Source organism: Gossypium raimondii, chromosome 10 (genome assembly GCF_025698545.1).
Source record: "Gossypium raimondii isolate GPD5lz chromosome 10, ASM2569854v1, whole genome shotgun sequence".
NCBI classification, from domain to species: domain Eukaryota; kingdom Viridiplantae; phylum Streptophyta; class Magnoliopsida; order Malvales; family Malvaceae; genus Gossypium; species Gossypium raimondii.
The window spans coordinates 52,311,593-52,336,243 of NC_068574.1; the positions used below are offsets into that span (position 1 = coordinate 52,311,593).

The 24,651-nt window shown below is 35.0% G+C and overlaps 2 protein-coding genes across 2 annotated transcripts; one reads left to right on the forward strand and one right to left on the reverse strand.

Annotated features, from left to right (window-relative positions):
• Window positions 1–11,450: 11,450 nt before the first annotated feature.
• LOC105775582 (protein IWS1 homolog 1) lies at window positions 11,451–12,467 on the reverse strand. Its single transcript, XM_012598086.1, has one exon. It carries the CDS (start codon window positions 12,465–12,467, stop codon window positions 11,451–11,453), a length of 1,017 nt encoding a protein of 338 aa, XP_012453540.1.
• A 6,634-nt stretch (window positions 12,468–19,101) lies between these two features.
• Window positions 19,102–23,885, forward strand: LOC105776856 (dolichyl-diphosphooligosaccharide--protein glycosyltransferase subunit STT3B). The gene is made up of 6 exons (XM_012599795.2): window positions 19,102–20,139; window positions 20,688–21,224; window positions 21,603–22,057; window positions 22,681–22,803; window positions 22,928–22,987; window positions 23,377–23,885. Exons 1-6 carry the CDS (start codon window positions 19,282–19,284, stop codon window positions 23,504–23,506), a joined length of 2,163 nt encoding a protein of 720 aa, XP_012455249.2. The 5' UTR covers window positions 19,102–19,281; the 3' UTR covers window positions 23,507–23,885.
• The last annotated feature ends 766 nt before the right edge of the window (window positions 23,886–24,651 follow it).

Genomic DNA, 24,651 nt, shown 5'->3' on the forward strand with positions numbered 1-24,651 from the left:
ATTTATCCAAGTAATTTTTTTTAAAATAATGCAATATAAAGAATGATCGTATTTTTAATTCTTTTCGAGTTTTTAATTTTTGACATAAAGACATTAAATAATCAACTAAGGTGCCAATTTTGGGCGTATCGAGGGTGCTAATCCTTCCTCGTGCGTAACTGACTCCCGAATCCGTTTTTCTGAATTTCGCAGACCAAAAAATCTTTGTTTTAATAAAAATTAAATCATTTATTGAAAGCAACCACTTTTCGAGGTGACCCGATCACACCTCATCAAAAAAGATTGGTGGCGACTCCCGTTTTCGTTTTTATTTTCAAAATCCAAGTCGACCCCGTTTTCATCAAAAAATGGTGTCAACAGCTTGGCAACTCCGCTGGGGAACCAAAATAAGAGAGTCAAGCCACGAGTTGATTACTTTTTGTCTTTTTGTTGAAAATTGAAAACTTGGTTTAAATGTACGATCCTTTCATTGCATTTCATCGGCCTTTATTACATTTTTCATAGGTGTGGTTTAGAATTGCTATGTTAGTTTAAGTTTTAGTATATTTCCGCATTGCATTGCATGACCGTCGGTCACACCCTTTTAAGTGGGAGTGAGAAGCTACTCCTTCGTGAGGTTTTCACCTCCGTGCAGGATAGTAAATCACTTTCGGAATACATCTGTACCTATGTCTTCGTGAGATTTTCATCTCCGTGCAGCTATAGGGAAATGTATTCCCCTGAACCGAACTCGATCTATATGAGCCTATATTGGGTGAAGATCGAGGAATCTGCTGGTTCGGGTACCCTTACTTTAGAACCAAACCACATTTAGTGAACCTTAGGAGCCCACCCTAGGTAGAACCATTTCGAACCCTTAGTATTCACCCGAATAGGTGTTCCATTTATTCTTGCTTGCTTTTGCTTTGTACTAACTTGTTTTTTTTATGATTGCATTGCATTTTCATCATAAAAAGAGGTGTTGATTCACGTTCGGTTGCTAAAATAGAGAGCTTGTCATAAGGAAATGAGTTTCTTGATAAAGTGGATAATAATACGATTGTCCGAACATGGTCCAAGAAAACGTGATAAGAGAAGGGTGGTAATTTAATGGAGGACTACACAACCATTGCTCCATTGCCCGAGAATTCAAGGTGACAAGGATTATTCGAGAGCCGCTGAACTTTCTTATAAAAGAAGCCAACGAACATCACGAGGTTGAGTGAGCAACGAGTCACGACCCGGATCAAGTAAAAAGAAGATAAAAGAGACATCCTTTTTGAAGAGTTCGTGAGATTTATCTTAATTCTTGAATGAAGAGGAGGATCGAATGACTCCGCCTATAAGGGCAAAATCGTATATATATCCGCTTTATGTAAAGAGATTTATTTTCTAGTAAAGTTGTTCTAATAGAATTGAACCAAGAATCAACGTCTCTTTTTGCATTCATTTCATGCATTTGCATTACACAACATCACGTGCATTAAGAACCATTAAAAGACCCTAATTGAGTAAAATTGTTTCAGCTAAAAAACCAACATCCCTGCGGTACCTGAACAGAAACTAAAGGAATGGACCAAAGGTTGGAGAGATTAGAGCTGATGCAAATACAGATGCTAGAGCAATTGGCCAAATTTCAACAAGATATGAAGGATCAGATGCTAGAAGTCCAGAGAAATTTGATGAGCCAGTTAACCCAGTTATTGGATATGAGGTTAAAAAAAGGAAAACACCCAGTAGTCCACTCTGGGAATGATAATGAAGGTCCTGCATATCTTCCAGACTTTACTCCAACCGACATCCAAGCACAACCAAGCACATATCCACGAAAGATAATTGTTAACATTCGACCACAATACCAGACCAATACCTCGACACCGGTGAAGTTCACGACAGGCCCAGATTCCAGTCTTAGGGGCAATCTAACTAATCCTTTTGTCCTCGATGATCTAGCGGAAACAAAACAGGCGGGAGTAGAGTTTTCAAAACAATTCGAAGATCGTTACAAACGGAATGGGCAAGAGTGGAACTCCCAAAACAATACTTCAAAGGTCTCGAGGAAGAGGAAAAATGAGGTGAATAATATGGGTAGGTATAACGAGGGTTATTCTAAGGCAATTACCGCAAACCAGCCAAGGACAATCGCTACTGGCCATCAGATCCCCTCAAGACAAGAATCTGGCACAAAGCAAAACATTAAGAAGTCCCAATTTACACCAATCCCAATGTCGTACCAGGAGCTGTATCAAAGTTTATTTGACGCACATGTTGTCTCTCCTTTCTACTTGAAGCCTTTATAACCTCCGTACCCCAAATGGTATGACACAAATGCGCAATGTGACTATCATGCAGGAATTACGGGGCATTCTATAGAAAACTGCACTACCTTTAAAAAGATGGTCGAAAGGTTTATCAATATGGGCATTGTCAAATTTGAGGATTCCTTCAGTACAGAAAACCCGCTACTCAATCATACGGATAATGAAGGGACTGGGATGAATGAAGAAATGTTGGGAAACGTTCACATCAGTGCCGAATACAAAGAAATAACTGGAGAAGAGATCTTGTTAGGTGATCGCCCTTATTAACTTAGAAGTGTTCTAAATGATGGGACAGGAGAAGAGACCCTGTAGTATTTAGAGTCTATTTAGAGTAATATTCAGAACAAACTTGTTGCTTTTAGCCTGAAGCAATAAGAACTCTTTTGTGAAATAGGCTCATGTCCGAACGTCGTTATTTTAATGAAATTTGCGATCATTTTTTAGCCAATATTCTTTCATTCTTTATGAATAATTATTTTTAATCTTTCATTCTTTCTTCCAAATCATTCATTCATCCATAATTATACTGTGCAGATAATTATTCTTAAATTCATACATTCTTTGTATACTCTCTTGTACCTACAATAGGTTCCCAGATATCAAGGACATGAATGACACTACTACAGACTCAGAATCTCCTTTTGAGCGAGACATGTGTTTAGAGGAATCTCATGACTTCGAAGATGACATAGACTGTAGCCTATCTCCGTATTTATTGAGGAGGGTAGAACAAGATGAAAAAACAAATCCTACCCTATAAAGAATCATTGGAATCCACTACTCCTCCCTATGTGGGCATGAATGTCATTGAGCCGATCTTGCCAAAATTTTCGGCGATTAACAATTTATCTTTGCAGCTGTCAATTACTAAGTGGGTAGAAGCTGTTTCATATGCCAATGTCACAAAATTGATAGTCAGCAAATTTTTGAAGAAATCATGTCAGTATAGAATGCCGAGAAGGATCATATCTAACAATACACTAGATCACCCAGAAAGAGAACGGCGTAAAAAAAAACTCTGCTAGGACAATGCATGTCTCTTTGGCCTATTGCAGTTTTGCCTATTGAAGATAAGAGTCTTTCTCTCTAAGTTTTCGCATCCAATCCTGATTGAAGGAGAATGTTTAAAGTTATCCATCATGGTCAAATGCGCTAAAAGCAAATGATACGAGCTAAAAAGTTCACCTTAAAGGTTTCCATGAGAGGACCTGGTATCGAAGAAGATCCTTCCCATACAAAAAGAACTTCATGCCGAGATGGGAAGAACCTTATGTGAAAGGCCTTATCTGGAAAAGCGTTAGTCTTGATCGGAAGGGATAACAATGACATGCCTAATCCTATGAGTTCAGATTCAAAAATGAAATAAAAAATAAAAAAAAGAAAAAAAGATGAAAAAAGAAAATTAATGAAAAAAGAAAATAAAATAAAAATGAGTGAAAAAGGAGAGGCCAAGGTGAAAACCCGCAAAGGGCGCCTTGAGACCAAAGGGGCTTGAGTTGAAAACTCGAAAAAGGGCGACTCAAATTTTGGATCAAATTAGGGCATGAGGTGATCAGAGCAGCTCAAATTTTGATCAAATCGGGGCATGTGATGATCTTTCTATACCTGATTCAACAGGAAAGGGTAGGTAGCATCTTGGGGCATCGACAAAGTTTTGTAGATCTCCTAAACACATGTCAAACTCAAAATGGTCTTTCAAAGAGTTGGTACAGAGAAGTTCAAGCTACGATATCTGGGGCATCTTGTCCTCATACTATTTTTTTCTTGGAATATTTCATTCTTTTTCAAGATATGTGTTCCCAATTAATTCCCATTTTATTCTTGCTATCCTTGACAGTTTATTCATTTTGAGCTATGCTCTCAAATCAATTCTATTTTGTCTATCGTTATGATCTTTTGCAAGCATGTTGCATTGGAATAATGATTAATGGACTTATAAAACTTTCTCGAAGGAAGTTTTGCATATTACTCTAAAAGTTTCTAAATAATATAGGAACCTGAAACAGGACTATTATTTAGAACACACCAAGTTTAAAAGGAGAAATATCTAAGAAGGAAGAGTCTAAGTAAAAGACTATCCTTTCAGATCTTGTTGTCCAAACATTGATGGAACAAAATGACAAGACGCCGTGTTGGTGACAAAGCTTCAATGAACAAACAAGCAATGTTCACCGGGTGATAAGAAGAGGTTTCTTGGAAGAGAAAATTCTTCATTAATGCATTGGCATTTGGTATGACACATTGGGAATGGTGTAAAGCCAAAGAGTTTCACATTCTGTATCCTTGAATTGCGATGGAAGAAGATTGACAAAAGCCATATCTTTCTACCCTGGGGTTACAGTGGGAGATTGATGGTACAAATTTTATGTCCTTGTGGATTGAACTTCGACGTTCATAATGAGGGCAATCAGTTTAAGTGTTTCTTTGGGTATGCCAGCCGGTCAAGAAGGCATTGTAGCACGTCAGTGGTAAAGCCTTAATAAGCTTTTGCGTGATGATAACCTAAGCATTAAGAAATCACTTTCATGACATTCTGCATTCATCCAAATGTCATTCACACATGTCTAGTTAGGAGTATTTGATTCATTTTGATCATGCCATCCTAATCATTAGGCATAATTAAGTCCACTATACAGGTCATGTTCCCTAGAGAACAGATCAGTAAAAATCGAAACAAACCTTGCCTCTCTCGTTTGTAGTAGAGCTGGTTGAAGATAATAGATCTTGCCTTCCTGCATTTACAGCGAAGCAGATTGAAGACAAACCTTGCCTCTCTCGTTTGTAGCAGAGCTGGTTGAAGATAACAGATCTTGCCTTCCTGCATTGACGGCGAAGCAGATCGAAGACAAACCTTGCCTCTCTCGTTTGTAGCAGAGCTGGTTGAAGATAATAGATCTTGCCTTCCTGCATTGACAGCGAAGCAGATTGAAGACAAACCTTGCCTCTCTCGTTTGTAGCAGAGCTGGTTGAAGATAACAGATCTTGTCTTCCTGCATTGACGGCGAAGCAGATCAAAGACAAACCTTGCCTCTCTCGTTTGTAGCAGAGCTGGTTGAAGATTGCAAATCTTGCCTTCCTGTATTTGGCAGCGAAGTAGATCGAATATGGTAAATTTTACCTCCCTGACTACAGAGGAGTACATTGAAGCTGATAACTCTATCTCCCTGTATTTGGCAGTGGAATAGATTGAAGATTGCAGATCTTGCCTTCCTGTATTTGGCAGCGAAGCAGATCGAAGATGGCAGATTTTACCTCCCTGACTACAGAGGAGTACATTGAAGCCGATAACTCTATCTCCCTGTATTTGGCAGTGGAATAGATTAAAGATTGCAGATCTTGCCTTCCTGTATTTGGCAGCGAAACAGATCGAAGATGGCAGATTTTACCTCATTGACTACAGTGGAGTACATTGAAGCCGATAACTCTATCTCCCTGTATTTGGCAGTGGAATAGATTGAAGATTGCAGATCTTGCCTTTCTGTATTTGGCAGCGAAGCAGATCGAAGATGGCAGATTTTACCTCCCTGACTACAGTGGAGTACATTGAAGCCGATAACTCTATCTCCCTGTATTTGGCAGTGGAATAGATTGAAGATAACAGATCTTGCCCTCCTGCATCGTCAGCGAGGCAGATCAGATATGGCAGATTTTACCTCTCTGACTACAGTGGAGTACATTGAAGTCGATAATTCTATCTCCCTGGTTAGCAGTTGAATAGATTGAAGATCAAAGATGGCGGATTTTACCTCCTTGAGATTACAGTGGAGTACATTGAAGCCGGTAGTTCTATCCCCCTGGGCAGCAGTGGAATAGATTTAAAACCACAAATCTCATCCCCATAGAGTTGCAGTAGAGTAGATTGAACTTACATCTCTCTAAAGATGCCGTGAATTGGATCAAAGCAAGAAGACACAGTGGACTGGAAGGAGGCTACTTGAAGAAGATAAGCACCAAGAGAAGTCAAAACTCGGTGAGCCCGGGCAAATTTGGTCTTTCTCAGTCTTTGCTCAATTCCGTTACGACAATGAGCAAAGAGGGCACCAGAGAGCCCAAATTCGCTGGGGCCCAATAGAACCCAAACAACCCAAATTAACAAAAATAATCAGTCGATTACATTAAACACAAAACTACAAGCCCAAACCCAATAAGCCCAAAAATCGAAACCCTAAGCCCAAATTAATAGGCCCACAACCTAAACATTTTCAAAGAAATGAGCAAAAGAAACCCTAAAGCGCCGCTAGCCTCCTCGTCTGCCACAACCATGCATGCATGCGCCAGCCTCCTTCAGCGTGTCGGACCACCTCCACACAACAACAATCCAAAGCAAAAGCAATAAAAAATGAAAAAGTTGTAATCCCGCTATAAAGGCAAGCTTATCACCGTTTTTCTTCTTGATTTTCTTTGTAAAACGCATATCGAGAAATAAAATTAAAAAACAAAAGGTTCTTTGTTTTCTTCTTTTTTTCGATTCATCTATTTATTTTATTTATCTTTTTTAAGAAAACCTATTAATAAAGAGGATAAAAAGGAAAGGAAAACTCACCGATCCCCCTGAGCCGCCGTCAGTAAAGTCGCTTACCTTCGCCGTCGTGGACGCGAGTTTAAGAAAGGCGAGGCTTTCCGTTTTCCCTCGTTTCACCGCTTTGGAGCCTTGGTCTCGAACGCGCTCCAAAGCGTGGTGGGAGACGCCTCGCATGGCTCCGCCACCGCAGGCGATAGGGAGGCGTGATGGCGGGGCTTCTAGCCTTGGAACCCTAGCAGAAAAGGGATTCTCTCTTTTATTTTTTGTTTTTTTTGTGTTTTTTGCAGCAAAATGAAACTGCAGAAAGAAGTAATTTTTTTTAGCTTTATCTTAATTGAAACGGCGCCGTTTGAGGGAGGGAGACCCGCGCATTGCCCTAATGGGTAATTTGCGCACTTGGTCCCTCCATCTTGCGCTTGAAGCGCAATCTGACCTTTCTATTTTTTTTATTTGGGTTGCAAATTTTGATTCTGTTTCAATCTGGTCCATAGACCATGCGCAATCCCTCACCGCGTTTAGGGTGTGGAATATTTCCTATAGGTCCCTCACTCTTTGAGCGTCCCAATTCGGTCCCGAACTACCCTCTTTTATTTATTTACGCTTTGGACCCCAAATTTTGGTTTGATTTTAATTTCATCCTTTAGTTCATTTAATTTATTTATTTATTTAAAAAAAGGAAAAGAGGAGTTCTTTTATTATTTATTTTAAGTTATATATATATGTGTATATCTTATTTACCTAATATTTTTCTTATTATTTATATTACTTGATTTAAGTCATTATATATGTACATATTTTTCTATAATATATATATACTCATATACATTTTTACTATATTTTTCATATACATATTCTTTATTTATTTTAAATACACATTTTTTATATTTCATATTTTCTACATGCATATATATACTTATATATTTACATTTTTAATTCATATACCTATACATGTATATACATACTTACATATATTTTATATTTAACAATCTCACAATATGTATACGTCGTAGATTTTTCATATTTTCATAATTTTGTGTACATTCATGTATATACGTTTTACATCTATTCGTTATTTATTTATTTATTTATTTACACTTTCATTATTATTTAGAAAGAAGGATTGATTTTATTTGCCTATGTATTTGTCATTTTGTATGTTATTGATTGGTCCTTTTATTATCTTATTTTCGTTGCTATTACTCGTTTTGCTTTTATGCCACCGTATTCATTATTGTTTTGCTATGCATATTAACACCGTACATCAAAAAGAAATTTTTTCTAATAAGGCAATATTTTGCATTTTTGAAATTCGATAAATTGTACCCTAACTTATTGGGTCTCGATTTTCTCGTTAAACCTAAATAGCAAAATATCCTTTTAAATTTCCAAACACATAAAATTCTGAAAATAAAGGCAATATTCTGATTTAGAAAAATCGAGAAATCGTGCCCTAACTTATTGAGCTTCGATTTTTCTCGCGTTGATTCTAAATAACTGAATATCCTTTTAAAAATTAAAACGAATGAGGTTTTAATAAGAAAACAAAAGGCAAGCTTACTCTCAAAAAAATACGAGGTGCCGTGTCCTAACTTACTGGATGTGACATCTTGTTAATTCGTGATAAGAAGGCATTTTTCATTTTGATTTATCCAAGTAATTTTTTTAAAATAATGCAATATAAAGAAGGATCGTATTTTTAATTTTTTTCGAGTTTTTAATTTTTGACATAAAGACATTAAATAATCAACTAAGGTGCCAATTTTGGGCGTATCGAGGGTGCTAATCCTTCCTCGTGCGTAACCGACTCCCGAATCCGTTTTTCTGAATTTCGCAGACCAAAAAATCGTTGTTTTAATAAAAATTAAATCATTTATTGAAAACAACCACTTTTCGAGGTGACCCGATCACACCTCATCAAAAAAGATTGGTGGCGACTCCCGTTTTCATTTTTATTTTCAAAATCCAAGTCGACCCCGTTTTCATCAAAAAATGTTGTCAACACTATTCTTTTCATTATTTCTTAAGGATAGGTTGTTTTTGGTGATTTCAATGACACATCAAATTTTGGCGCCGTTGCTGGGGACTGGTAACGTACTAATCTTGTTTCTCTTTCTTATGACCAAATCTGTTCCGGGAAAATTTGCGTAACGTAAACTCGAATCCAGCATAATAACCTATGGCTCAAACGATTCGGTAAATGGCCGAAGCTCCTGCAAAACAACAACTGCTATGGATTGCGTATCCTATTATGGATACTAATTTTGAACTTAAATTTTTTATAGCATCACGCGTAGCGGAATTAAGGAGGGAGATTGTTGGGATAAGGCAAAAGGATGTAAAGTCTCTTTACAACTATTAGGAACGATTTAAGAAGTTGTGTGCAAGTTGCCCATAACATGAGATAATAGAACAATCTCTTCTCCAATACTTCTTTGAGGGATTGAAGCCCATGGAAATGAACATGATAGATGCCACTAGTGGAGGGGCATTGGTCAACATGACCCCCAACAGACAAAGGAGTTGATATCCACGATGGCTGAAAATACTCAGCAATTCTGAGCCAATCCTAAACCCACTAGAAGGGTTCACCAGCTAAGTATTTCAACTTTAGAAGATAAAGTCGAAAAACTTACTAATATCATGAATTCTCTTTTTGCAGTAAAAACAGGACCGCCCGACTGTGCGAAATTTGTGCAACACCCGAACATACAACTCATGCAAGCCCTAATTTGTGCGATGATACTATGACCCATTTGGATGTTGTGTGGAACTTTTCTAGACCACCCCAAAGGCAATATGACCCTTATGCAAGTACATATAACCTAGGATGGAAAGACCATCCTAACTTGAGATATGGGCAAACCTACAGTATAACCAGCCATACCAAAACTAGTTTTCACAACGAACGCAAGATTCAGATACCTCTTTAGAAACCATGGTCAATAAATTAGCAGCTAATGTGCTTGATTTCCAACAGTAAATACACGACAAACTGTTTATTTTTAAAAGAAAATAGAGGATTTTCAATAGAGAACAGAGACATCTATAAAAGAATTGACCACATCAATTGAGAAAATCAACTCACGGGGAAAACTGCCGTCACAAACGAAACCTAACCCAAGAAAACATGCAAATGCAGTGACGTTGTGAAGTGGAAAAGAACTGGAACCAAATCCTAGCAGGAATATTGATCAAGATTTCACCCGGGAAAAGCATGAGAATGATGAATAAGTCCGAATGAAACCTCTATTGCCCAAAATTCAACCTCTATATTCTGATCTGGCAGCTAGTCTGCAATTATAGGAATGTGTCATACCGATACTGTTTGGTCTGTAGGGTTGGATGGGTATTCAATAACCTATTTGGTATGTTGGGTCGGTCGGAGATTGTGTGTAGCGGGTGGGGGATAGGAAAACTGCATATATTCTGATCTATTATGTATACAAGAATAATCTGACTAACTATTTGTCTAAGTTGTTCCGATATGTTAAATTGAATGATTTACCTTTTGGATCTGACTTCCAATTCGAATTTGGGATTTTACTAGGCCTAACCTAAATCTGTTTGAACTTATAATTATTTCTTTATAAGATCATAATTCATTTTTTCTGTTGACTGTACTACAGGTAACCCACAAACTTGATCGGGTCGACTGATTGGAAGCTCGGTCATACTATTTATCATCTTTATTATCATTAGTATCACTAGCCTATTTCAAGTAATTTTAAGATATGCAATGTTGTAGGATAATAATTGACGTATTATGTTTTACGGTTGTTAACTCTTTTTGGTTTTGCTTTAAAACTAAATTTCGGAATACTGTGCTTTAAAAAAATAATGGAGGTAGCTTCCCAGGCTTAACCTTATCGTCTAGGCCGGGTATAGAGTGTTACACATTTTAAGGTGATTTGACAAAAAAACACAAGTTTAAGGGGTAAAAATTAAATAGTAGATTAAAATGATTTTTTTTATGAAATTGAAGGGTCAAATAAATCATTAGACTTTTTTTTTACTTACAAAATTAACACGAATTGATTTCAAGATTAAATATTGTAAAGGAAATATATGCGTGTTGAGAAAATTTATTTATTTTACCTATTTGATACTAATTAACTCGTAATATAATCAAGGTCAATATAACTATCAAATATAAAAAGTAATAAGAAAAAAAATAAAAAAAAACATAATTTTTTTAGTAAATTATAATAAGATAAAATCTTAACAGAAATGCGACTAGTGTAACTCAAACTTATACTACACTTGAAATGATAAACACATTAACCATTAAACCCATTAAACCTACACAGGAAGTTTACAAAATCATAATTATTAACTCCATGAAGACAATAAAAATGGATTGATTGACTATGGAGTCAACTAATTAATTCATGTTGATAGCTAGCAGTGAAAATGATTGATGAGCCCAAAAAGCAAAAAGGAAAATCTTATGATATGACATTTAACGACTTAATTAATAAGTCAATATTCAACAAATTACTTGCTCATATTTGATTACAAACTATAATAATTAAAATTGAAATCAAATTTAATTTTGATTGGACGAAACAACATAACTCAATTTTATAGTATTATCCGAAACATTGTTCATTGCGTATCCTGTTTACAGTCTACAAAACAGCAGGTTTTGGAGCTTGCAGAGTCTTCTTCTTATTCGATTTTTTCAATCCACTCATCTTCTTCTCTATCCTTTCAAAACACTCGCTTTCTCTCACTTCTCTAGATCCCCGATAACGTCTTGCAAACTCTGGTTTGAAATTTGTTAGAGGGTTCACCTCATAAACGCACGGTGCTGGTTCAGGCACTGAAACAGACCCGCTTGCTGTTCCTGATGAACATGGCCTGCGAGGACCTTCCAAATCTAAATCTGCCTCCCTCAATTCTACCCTTGTTGATTGCTTCATTAATGGCTTCTTCATCCTTGGAATTACGCTGTTTCTGAGGTTACAGTAGCTTGTAGTCTTGTTGAATATGGTTCGACACCAGTTTTGGACCAAATGCTTGGCAAGTTTTCGATTGGCAGTGGTTTCCTCGTCTGATTTTGAAAGAAACATAATGACTTTACCAAGCCCACTCTTCTTCAACTGCTCCCTTCCATCTTCTAAGCTGATATCAACAGGCATCACCTGAGTTAAGATATTCAAAATGGAAGATCGAAGGGTGGCGTTTGGTAAGCTTCCATCGGGAAGAGGGTCGAGCCAACTCTTCAACAAAGTTAAAACCCCATGATCCAAAAACTCTTGTTGCAGCTTTTTCTTGGAGAGAAAGTCAGTAAGAAGAGGCAGCATTTGGATCTTTCTAATAGCGGGTTTGTTTTGGATGTTAAGCTCAATGTCATCTGTGGCAGCATTCTCCATTTGAGCCATTACTTTCTCAACGAGTAATCCAATTCCCGGAGAACTTGTTTCCTCCATCTTCTTCCTTCTCTTGACCTTATCGAACATCGCCTCGATCTCTGCATCAGTATCAGATTTACGACAGATTTGTTCGTCTTTCTGGTCCTGATCATCCGAGTTAAGCCAGCCCCAGATCTCCTCCCGATCACTCGGTTTTTGAAGCTTTCTCTTGTTGGTTTTAGGGAAATCGTGTTGCACGATCTCACGGATGTTATCGGTTTCTTCCTCCATAGATGATTTCTTCTTGACCAGCCTTCTTCTAGGTTCCGAAACCTTCGTCAATGCTAACACTTTGAATCGTAGTGAAGTTTTTCTTAGGTTTCAAATGAATGATGTTGTATGTTATATACAAATAATAGTTGTAATGAAATTGTGTTGTATTTGGAATCCGAGTTGAATGAATATTTATCCTAAGAGGAAATGGATTTCATGATAGAATTGGAATCCTAGTTGGAGTTGGATTTCATGTTATAAATCCTAGTACAAGTTTGACTTAGGTTTATTTTTAATCGTTTTTGTTTTTAAATTTTGATTTTGTTGCATATAAATTTATTATTTATGTGGATAATACAATATATTTAACATAAAATATATGTTATCCCAAGCAATTCATGATTTTTAATAATGGTATATTGTAGATATACCAAATATTTAAATTAATTTAATTTTTCTTAAATGCAGAATCATTAACACTATTTATTTTCTGTATATAAATTTTATCTAAAAGTTGTACATATAAAAAAACCCTTAAATTTAAATAAGTCTTTGTTAAATAGTTCTTTAATTGATTACTTTCGGTCATTAATTAATGCGCTTAATTTTAGTTAAAGTAGTTTTATACATATCATTATTTCATTAATTACAACTATTTAATTTAAATTTTCAGTAAATAATCAAATATAAAAGATTAAAACTCTTTTAATTTTTCTTTTAAAATAACATCTACTAGAAAATTAAATGCAATACAAATATCGTAATTCGAGAAATTATAAACATCGAAAGAACCCTTTAATTATTCTTTTATATTTTCTATGAAACTCTTGAACATGTTAAACTAATTTAAAATCCATAGTTAATTTTATTTGATTGAATTATTTGTTAGTGTTAGGGTTAACGTTTTAATCTATGACATACGCTTTTATTTTGAATCTCACCATACAACTCAATTAATCTCGCTAACTAATTATATCAATCGACTATTCGGTAGCAAGTTGATCTGTCATTGTGGATCATGTTATTAATTTGTACCCTTTTCATATAATTTTAACTTGTTTAATAGTAAAATTAAGACAATTTAATAATAAGTTATATTTTTACAGTTTAAGTAGCCAAATTATGATTTTTAGTAGTTTTTATCATATTTTATATTTAAATAAGGTTATGTAATTATGTAAGATAGATCGAGAGCTAAAAATGTAACTTCTGGACAAAACTATTGTTGATGTCGTGACATTAGGGCATGGAAGTCGTGACATAGAAGACAAACACAAGAACAAACTCTTGGGAAGCAACTGATGCGAATGTTGCAACATTAAGACCTGAAAATTGCAACATTGGTTCCACGTCATGACGATGAAGGTACTCCCGACGATGAAGGTACTCCACGTTGCGACATTTCTCTATGCAAGGCAACCACGATTTCAAAGGCAGTTCAGGGTCTTTTCTAATTTAAAGCCCTAATTGTTGTATTAAATGGAGGGGCATTTTAGTCTTCAAACTCTTACCTATATAATTAACTTTGTAATTAGAAAAGGGGAACTTTTGACCGATTTCAGCTTTAGTTTTTTAGTAGACTACATTTTTAAGATATTTTCTTAATAGGAATCTCTTTATTTCGAAGTTTCGACGTTGTGAGCGAAGAATGTTCCAGACGCATGCTTTAATCTCGATTTATCAATGAGCGTTCACTCCTTTATTCTTTTTATTTATATCTATCTCGTTAATGGATTAATTGAATGTTTGTATAAATAGAAGAATAAAACTTGTGCTTTCATAAATATCTTGCATGTGTCGATTGTTTAATTGATTAAATAATTATGTGATTATTTATCTTAGATTGGTTGTTTATTCAAGTTTGTTAAATATCTAAGTATACTAGGATTGACGACCCTAATAGAATATTTAGGCAGATGAGACCAAAAGGGTATTCTGTTACGTAAGCATTTATTAAACTTGTATTGAGAGGTGAGACCGAAAGGGTATCCGTATGCCTAAGTGAGATCGAAAGGGTATCTTAGATAGTAACTCTTAGCAAGGATGAGATCGAGAGGGTATTCTTAGTTAAGAGTGGTAAATGTTGGCTTAATTGATAATTAGTTATTCAACCAACCTAGGCAAAGTTATTTTAACCTAGGATGTTCCAATCGTTTTAATCCTAGGTGTAGTTTTAATTTAATTAATTTTATTGAAATTTTAATCATGGGTTCGCACTATTAATTTTTAACTCGACTAAACTAGTGCTTGTTTTAGGAATAATTAATTTAGTAATAATTTTTACCAACCCAACAATTCCTTGGGTACGATCCTCAGCATATTTCTAGTATTTCGTTGTAATTAACTATATTACAATCTGACTTGTGCACTTGCAGGCACCACACTTATTTCTATCTTTTTAATTTCATTATTCTAAGCTCCGATGCACTCATGCCCGGGAGCAGTCACAAGTTCAGTCATAGAATTGGACAAATAATAAAACATAAATAAAAATAGCAAACATAGAGAGCGATCTGCACACAGTCATTTGCTTACGCAGTTCAAGAACAATCCTATTCTGCGAAGCGTCGCTCAGTGAATGGTCTCTTATTCCTCAGTTGATCCAACCACCTATTGGTGTAAGCCCAAACTACCTTTCTAAAGATGAATTTGCAACCCCAAGAGCTAGTCCCAACTAGTTACAACCACTCACCCAAACCTCACTTAGAAAGGTTTAATTCACTCATAATTAATGCCTAAGACCGAGTGCGAAAACGAAGAGAATAATTAGTCAGAATAGCAATTTGCAACTCTCTACATAATAAAAAACAAGTACCTTGAATGTACAAAGTACTGCCTATTTATAGGCATCCTATACAGTAACAATAAATGTCGAGAAATCTAGATAAACTTGACTTCTTGTGTGCTTCATAATCAATCAATAGAGTTCTAAGCCAATAAGAAAATCCTTCCTTCAAAATAGCCATTGGCGATGTCTTGAAGAGAGATAATTTAATCCAAGTTGAATTCTACTTCAAAATCTTCACACGTTGCTTCTCTTGATAATTTCATTTTTTAGAGTAAGAATGATGTATTTCATGAGGCCCATTTTTTAGAGCAATAAAACTTTAAACAAACGGACGTACTCTGCTCCCCCTATCTACAAAAGCTCCATAACAATAACAACCAATCAATTTAATCAAGGCATACTAACAAAATGCAAAGATCATTCATCACCATTGATTTGATCATCAAAAACAAAACAAAAAGCAAGATGATCACAATGAGTTCAAAGAATTTTTAGTTCTACAACAACTACAAATATGTCCCCCAATACTTCTCGTTTCTCCAATTGTCCTTAAGCACAAAAAAAAAAAAAAAATAGAGAACAAAACACTCCAACTCCCTATTTCCCATATATGATCCCTCTTTTTGTCAAAAAGCCCATTAGGTTATCAAGGTGTTTGTTCAGTGTATAGATAAACTTAGAATGCCATGTGATTGCCTGATGTTCAAGGGTGTTCACTGCCCCATGTGTGACCTGGGTTCGAGTCGTGCTAGTCGCGTTTGTTGTTCGGGCTTTGCCCTATTATTGTAATTCACCAAAGAATAATGCACAGATAAACTCGGAGAGTTGAGTCCTTTTGGCTGTAGATCACTAGATATCAACAATTAGGGTGTCTACCTCATTACATAGCAGAGCAAGAAGTTGTTTCTGAGCCACTTTAACTAATTTACTCATTTTTTTTAGTAAATGGTACAAAATGCAATCTAACACCTAGTACAAGAGCCTCCATGGTACTTTTACCTAATTTTGTCTTAATGATTTTTTTTTTACTTTCCAATCTACATGGGAAAGTTACTTCCCCACCTTTTATTGTGGGAATTATATCACCATGTTTATGGAAAAGTAACTTTAAATGGATGGAATTAAAAAAGAACTCTAAATGGAAAGTTAGATTATGAAGAAAGTAAATAAATTTGAACATACCAAACATTGGAATCACTTTCCAACTCGTTAAATTTCTAAGAAAGTGATCACTTTCTATCATAGCAAATGCTACTTAACTGTTAAACTTATTTAGTTTCAACTATTCCTCAATACTAAAATTTCACAATTTGAAAAGTATAGGGCTAAGAATAATCAAATTAGAGGACATACACTAAAACTACAATTTTACACATAGTATAATACTAATAACAAAATTTAGCCAAACAAATTTGATTGCTATCATTTAGACCGAGATTGAAATTTTAGAATTTGAAAAGTATAGGGACTAAAATTGACCAATTGACTAAAACGGCCAAATTAAAATATATGAACTAAATCTACAACTTACACATAGTACAAGGGATAATAATAGAATTTAGCCAAATTTAAAAATAAAAATTTTAAGAAAATAAAATTGAGAATGGATTCAAATTTCCAAAAGGAACTCATTATCATCGTATTAAAATGGATTTGAATAGTATATTCAAATATGTTATAAAAAAGAAGAAGTGAAATTGAATAATGGATATCCAAAGGATAATATCTCAATTAACTTCAGATCAGCTATGAATGGTTAAAAGAAATACATAAATTGAGATTTGTATAATAGGAAAATTGTCACTTTGATGCCTTGAGAACTTTTTGGTCAGATTGATACATATGTACTTTCATTCCACCTATGAGCGTTATCCAACTTCAATTTTCGAAATTTAACCATTTCATAATATTATGAATCTTTATAAACTTTTTGCATTTTATAATTTTAAAACTAATTATTTAAAATGATCTTTCTTTTATTTTTTAACTTAGGCTTTTTTATAATTTCCCTATTTTTAAATGTTTTTAGAAATTTTAGTATATTTTCATTTCTTATAATTTTAAAGAATGAATAAATTTGAAAATGGGGATTTTAGATAATTTTATTTTTAGAATTTTATGACTTTTAAATTTTTAAAAAGTTTAAGCATAATTACATTTTTAAAATATACTTAAAATTTCATCAAATAAATTCTAAATTTGAGATTTTTAAAATATATATATTTAAAATTTTAAGGAACTTCTTGCATCTTTTTATGATTTTTAATAAAATTTTCATTTATAACGACTAATGTGGCACCAAATTGATTTTTTTTTGTTAAACTACTTCCAAGGTCACTCAATTATTAGTAAGTATACACTTTGGTCACTCAATTTTAAAAAGTTACAAATTGGTCACTGAATTATTCGAAAGTTATCTTTTAAGTCAATGAGCTATTAAGTTGCGAACATATGTTGAATGTAGCACCGAAAAATTTATTATTTGATCATTCAACTATTAGTAAGTTTATAATTTGGTCACTCAATTTCAAAAAATTACAAGTTGCTCACTAAACTAACTTTACAAGTTTATACTTTGGTCACTCGATCTTCGCACCACTACTCACCAACTTGATAATCCAAACAATATCAACAACAACTCAAGCCGCAAGTCCTACAAAGCCATTATCGACCCCATGCCTCACCTCTAATCCAACCAGCTCAGTAACCCGTCATTCTTAACCTACTCATCATTTACCCTTCAACCAAAACCAAAGCCATAACCCAAGAAAAATCAACAATCAAGCTATTCACACACCCTTACCTCAAACTAACAACCAAATATCACCACAATCACAATCGAAGTAAACAAGAATACAAATAAAAACAAATAAAACAAGAAGAAAGTCTCTTATTTTAATGAGCCCTAAGCATGACATACAAAAGCAAATGGATATAGTAAAATTAGTGAAAGGAGAATAAAAATATAAAATATGAAGACTCAAGCATACCAAATTCAATCAGGAGTTAGTCGAAAAGTTCCAAGAGAAGGAAGCTCAAAAAAAAAAAGTCAAAGAGAAAGTCTCACCAAGAAGAGGAACATATTGGAGTTAGGCAACCATTTGACGATGGTGGATGGAGATCGAAGAGCTTCTCCATTAGGGCTTTTCAGTTTAAGTCAACAAAGTTTCAAGCCATTTCAAGGAAAAAATAGACCATAAAGTTGAAAGAGGAAACAAAAAGCTTTGGTTTGATGTGTTTCTTCGTCAGAGGGTGAGGTCGAATGGTGGTGAGATCACTGGAATACAATTGTGAAGGAAGTCTGTGAAACACTAAAACTTTTAAAATTAAGTGACCAAAATGTGAACTTACTAATAGTTGAGTGACCTTAAGTATAGTTTACCCTATGATGAATAGTGAGTTAATGCCTACAATTGATGTTCATTAGCAACTTAAGTCCCTATTTACCTGCGGTTAGTGTAAAAAAACGGTGGTTGTGAGGTTAGATATTGTAACAATAATATAACGTGAGACAAAAAGAAAGTTAACCGCACCGCAATAGAGGTAAACATCTATCCAAAAGGGCCCTTAATGGTCTGATGATCAACTTGTAACTTTTTAAATAGTTCAAATTTCAATTTGTAACTTTTTGAAATCGAGTGATCAAAATGTAAACTTATTAATAGTTGAGTCACTTAGGTGTATCCTCGTATACATATAAGATGTGAGATTTGTACGAGTTGTGCACGTTCAAATATGCAAACAAACAATGAAGTCATAACAAGAAGCAAGACAAGAACTAAAATTTGGACCAAAACAAAGTACAAAAAGCCCAATTAAACATTAACTGACCCAAAAATCGCAGAACTGTGAGACCTATGAGAACTCAAAGAAGCTATTGACTGAGACAACAACTACTTTAGATCACTGAAAGTCTCAGTGTTTTTCAAGGGTTTTGAGAGTTCTCAAATCATACATTTACATCCTCCTCCACTCCCTCGATATGATCCTCTAAAAGAAAAAAACAAAATCCAAACCTAACCCAGAACTTGCAGCAAATCAATTATGGCGACCATGCCCGCATCCGCATCAGATCTGTTGAAGTCCTTCAAACTCAAAACCAAGCAACAAGAACTCTTGATCCGAGTCTCCATCCTCTGTCTCGTCTACATCTTGGCATTCATCACTCGTCTCTTCTCTGTCCTCCGTTATGAATCCATGATCCATGAATTTGACCCCTACTTCAATTATCGCACCACTCTTTACCTCACGGAGAACGGCTTCTACGATTTCTGGAATTGGTTTGACTATGAAAGCTGGTACCCTTTAGGCCGAATCGTCGGCGGCACCCTTTACCCCGGTCTCATGGTGACCGCCGTTCTCATTTATCGCATCCTCCGTTTCCTTCGTTTCGCCGTCCATATCCGCGAAGTCTGCGTTTTAACAGCTCCGTTTTTCGCTTCCAATACGACCCTCGTCGCTTATTTCTTCGGGAAAGAAATCTGGGATTCCGGCGCCGGTCTTGTGGCCGCCATTTTGATCGCCGTTTGTCCTGGTTACATATCCAGGTCCGTGGCTGGTTCTTATGATAATGAAGGGGTCGCCATTTTCGCTTTGCTTTTCACGTTTTACGTATTCGTGAAGGCCGTTAATACGGGATCGTTGGCTTGGAGCTTGGCTTCGGCGTTTGGTTATTTTTACATGGTTTCAGCTTGGGGAGGATATGTTTTTATTATTAACTTGATCCCACTTTATGTGCTGGTGCTCTTGATTACTGGGAGATATTCAATGAGATTATATGTTGCGTATAATTGTATGTATATTTTGGGAATGTTGCTTGCAATGCAGATCCGCTTTGTCGGGTTTCAACATGTGCAATCCGGTGAACATATGGCCGCCATGGGCGTCTTCTTCTTGATGCAGGTTCTGTTATTTCTAGCTGTTTCTTGCAGTCGATTTAATGAATTTTGGTAGTATTGTAGTAGTCTAAGCAATTAGTGCTTGATAAATGTGTATATTTGTGCTTCCATTGAACCCGGCATGGAAAATTAACTAAAACAAGATTAAAACACAAAAATGATACATGAATGTTTCTATACATGAACATGACAAGGATACACAATTTGCCATGCCTGAGGAAAAGCATAAACTGAAGAAAATTTCTTTTGCAATGTATGCTTTGGTCTTTTTTAGTGGAAATAGTGTTCTTGATCTTCAAAATTTGATGGTAACATAGAAAAGAAACATAGGTTTTCGATGGAAACTGTCTTTGAGCGGTATTGCACTGCTTGATGTGTGTTCTGTACTTCTGCATCCAGCTATGCGACAAACTCTGCAAGTAGGAGAAAAATTGGTTTTACATGTAATGATAAAATGAAAGTGGTTTGTGGGTTTGTTTTGTGATTCTATCTGTCTGAGCGTTGAGCTGGTAATGGAAAGTTGCATTAATCATGTTTGGATTACTTGTGTAGGTTTTCTACTTTTTAGATTGGGTGAAGCACATGCTTAGTGACACAAAATTGTTTCAAGCTTTCTTGAGGATCACCGTGACTTCTGCAGTCGCTGTGGGTGGTATTGCTTTGGGATTAGGCATGGTATCCGGTTATATTTCACCTTGGACAGGAAGGTTTTACTCTTTGCTGGATCCAACATATGCCAAGGATCACATCCCCATCATTGCTTCTGTATCTGAGCATCAGCCAACAGCGTGGTCATCTTTCATGTTTGATTTCCATATCCTGCTTTTCCTTTTCCCAGCTGGTCTTTATTTCTGCTTCAAACGGTTGTCCGATGCCACTATATTTATTGTCATGTATGGTCTGACAAGTATGTATTTTGCTGGTGTTATGGTTCGGTTGATTCTTGTTGCTACACCCGCAGTTTGCCTTATTAGTGCTATCGCTGTTTCCGCCACTGTGAAGAACTTGACTGTGCTGTTGAGGTCGAAGAACAAGGTTGTCCAAACTGGTTCCACTAAGGGAAGTGGCGGCTCAAAGTCCACTTCTAAGGTAACATCTCTCTGCCAGTCTCTCTCACACACAGATAGATTTGCTTTAGTTTTACTGCTGGCATAATCCCTCTCTTTGTTGTTTGACATCAATCTGCCTACGTTGCTCTGACTCTTCATTTTTCATAAAAGTACTCATGTCTGGCACTCATATGGATACATATAGAGAAATGGGTATGGGGTTATGATCTTCCAAGAACCTGTAAATACATGGAAATCTTGAAAAGTAATGGGTATGGGTTTTATGATCTTCCAAAGACCCGCTAAATACATGGAAATCTTGGAAAGTGAACATACCTGTTCTGATACATATTAGTTTAATAGTTTTCATTTCTATCCATAGTATTATGTTAATGAATCTTCTTTGTTTTCCGAGTAGGCTTTACTTGATCAGTCCCAGCCTTTCCAGAAAAATGGGGCAATTGCACTTCTCTTTGGTGCCTTTTACTTGCTCAGTAGGTATGCTACCCACTGTACATGGGTCACTTCAGAAGCTTACTCATCTCCTTCAATTGTACTGGCTGCAAGAGGTGCCCATGGGAATAGAGTAATTTTTGATGATTATCGTGAGGCTTACTTTTGGCTTCGGCAAAATACTCCTCAAGATGCCAAGGTGATGTCTTGGTGGGATTATGGGTATCAAATCACTGCCATGGGAAACAGAACGGTTATTGTTGACAACAACACTTGGAATAATACGCATATCGCTACTGTTGGGCGTGCTATGTCATCTTACGAAGATGAGGCAATTGAGATAATCAGATCACTTGATGTTGATTATGTATTAGTTGTCTTTGGAGGTGTTACAGGGTATTCCTCTGATGACATTAACAAGTAAGACAGAAATCACTTTTGTTTTATCCATTATTTTCGGATTCTGTTTAGTGCCACTTCATGCCTTGTGTGAAAGTGCCTTGAATGGTTAATGATCTTTGTTCTATGCTTCAAATCACGGAAACTCATTTTGTTCATACTTGGACAGTTGGAATGATATATGTAGTCTGATTAAATGGTTAATGTTCATTTGTACCTTTAAAGTATGATAATTAACGGAGGATCATTCTGTGTATGCATGGTATGCAAACATAAGAAATTGTATGAAAATCTAGCTCTAGCGTTTAATGATTATAGCTTCTTTTTCTTTAAAGTACGAAGAAGGATGCATTTTTGGACTTTGATCAATAGGTGTACTTAATCATTCTTTGCAAATCGCAACTGTATGCCTTACTTTTACATGTAACCCTTGCCAATCCTCCCAACAAGAGCAAAACGAAGAGGAGAAAAAAGAAATAGGAAACCGTACTTGTTTTGAGTGTATAAAAGTGGTCTTCTACTGTCTCTATGCTAATGCAGTTGCTATATTCTTTTGTTTTGGGTTTCCCGAGTTCCACTTTTAATCTGTCCTGAATTTGTTAAGTGCAATTATCATATTCTAATTACATATTATTGGGAAATAGATTTTTGTGGATGGTGAGAATTGGAGGTGGAGTCTTCCCTGTAATCAAGGAACCCGATTACCTCGTTAATGGGGAATATCGTGTTGATAAAGGTGCAGCTCCTAAAATGTTGAATTGCCTCATGTAAGTTTTCTAAGTTATTACTTCTCTCTCGTTTGGGGCACGTATGTATATCTATTCATTATTTGGTATAAGGATTTTGGATGTTGAGAAATCTTTGTTTATGTATGTTTATTACTATGGCTAGGTACAAGCTATGCTACTATCGGTTTGGAGAGATGATGACGGAATATGGAAAACCGCCCGGGTAAGTTTAGCATGTTGAACTTGTTGATAATAAACATGTACACATGAATGTAGGTATGTGTATATAATGTTAAAAAGATCAGACCAGAGGTTGCACCAATCAGACCTTTAGTTTAAACGGTTGGTTTGATTCATATTTTAATGTTTAAACACTAATTTAATCTACAATTAATTTTAAATGTAGTTGATAATTAAGGAAAAGAAATGCTTTTGGGTTAATGGTTTAGTCTTTAATATAAACTAAGAGATTGAAGGTTCAAATGTCATTTTTTATCTGTTCTTATACAGTCACTGGAATGGACAGGCCATCGGTTTTTGGTTGATTGGCTAGTCTGGTTCGGCTTTTTATTCCATAATCTATACATCTATAACTGCCTTGTAATATTGCAGCTATGATCGTGCACGAGGCGTCGAAATTGGAAATAAAGATGTTAAACTTGAGCACTTGGAAGAGGCATTTACGACATCGAACTGGATTGTTCGTATTTATAGAGTTAAACCACCAAATAATAGGTGGTAAGAATATCTGTCTCTCCATCCAACTCTTTGCAGATCCTGAGAAAGGACAATGCTAGTTTTCAATGGTGCTTGAGTCTTGGAATTGTAGATTTAGCTTTAGCAACAAATCAAAATTTTCTTGAGACCGAGTTGTTGACATTGTTCCAGGCTACCAGGTTCTTTAGAACCTTTTTTTTTGGTTTCTTATTTGGTCAAAGTTTTAGAACCCCATTTTTGCAGATTTTATAAATTGGCATCCTTTTTAAGTTTTAGTGTATGGATGATATAACACCGCAGGTGGTTGAACCGATACAAATTTGGCTGAACCAGTAACAAACCGGTCTGATATACTTTTCCTTTTTAAAATTTATGCTTATATTTAGTGAGATTTGAATTTTCAATCACTTAGTTTTATATTAAAATCTGTACGTCAAGTAAACTACATATGTTTGTTAAACTATGTAATATTTATTTATAGCTTAAAAATATTAAAATTGTTGGTTGGTTAAACCCATTTTCACAAAATTGAAAGTTTGATTGGTTGTATGAATGTTTTTCAATATGTTGACATGAATGGGAAACATTAACATTGGTGCGTTAAACATCATTTGCCAAGTTTGGTAAAACATTACTTTTAAGTAAAAGTTGGATTAATATTTAGTACTGAATTTTAAAATAATCAATTAAGCACTGCTTAATTCGTACTTGTTAACTTCAATTAAATCTCTTTATTAATAGTTTTCGTCTTTGACTATGCTTATTGTTAAAACCAATTGATGAATCAACCTATAATATGCCTTCATATTTTTAATTAAAAATTATAATAAGTATTAAAAATTATAAAAATATTAAATATTAAAAAATAAAATATTAAAATTGATACAAACGTATAAAATTATAAAAAAACCGTAAAAGCTTATAAATATATAAAATTTAAAATATATATAATAAATTCTATTTCTTATAAAATTAATAAAACATATTTAAAATTTTGTAAAAGCTTATAAATAATATAAAATTATAATAAATTATAAAGAAAACATTAAAAGTTGGAAATTATAAAAAAATCATTTAAACTCCTAAAATCACAATGAACACTTGATATCGACCAACTATTGGATAATAGAATAATCTCCAAATCATTAGGATCTTTTTATGTTGAATAAA

Bases quoted from the DNA above. Each gene is read 5' to 3' on its own strand.
- LOC105775582 (XM_012598086.1), bottom strand. From the start codon at position 12,467: ATGGAGGAAGAAACCGATAACATCCGTGAGATCGTGCAACACGATTTC.
- LOC105776856 (XM_012599795.2), top strand. From the start codon at position 19,282: ATGGCGACCATGCCCGCATCCGCATCAGATCTGTTGAAGTCCTTCAAA. The intron at 22,058-22,680 runs GTAAGACAGAAA...ATTGGGAAATAG, and splicing joins TCCTCTGATGACATTAACAA to ATTTTTGTGGATGGTGAGAA. The intron at 22,804-22,927 runs GTAAGTTTTCTA...TACTATGGCTAG, and splicing joins AAAATGTTGAATTGCCTCAT to GTACAAGCTATGCTACTATC.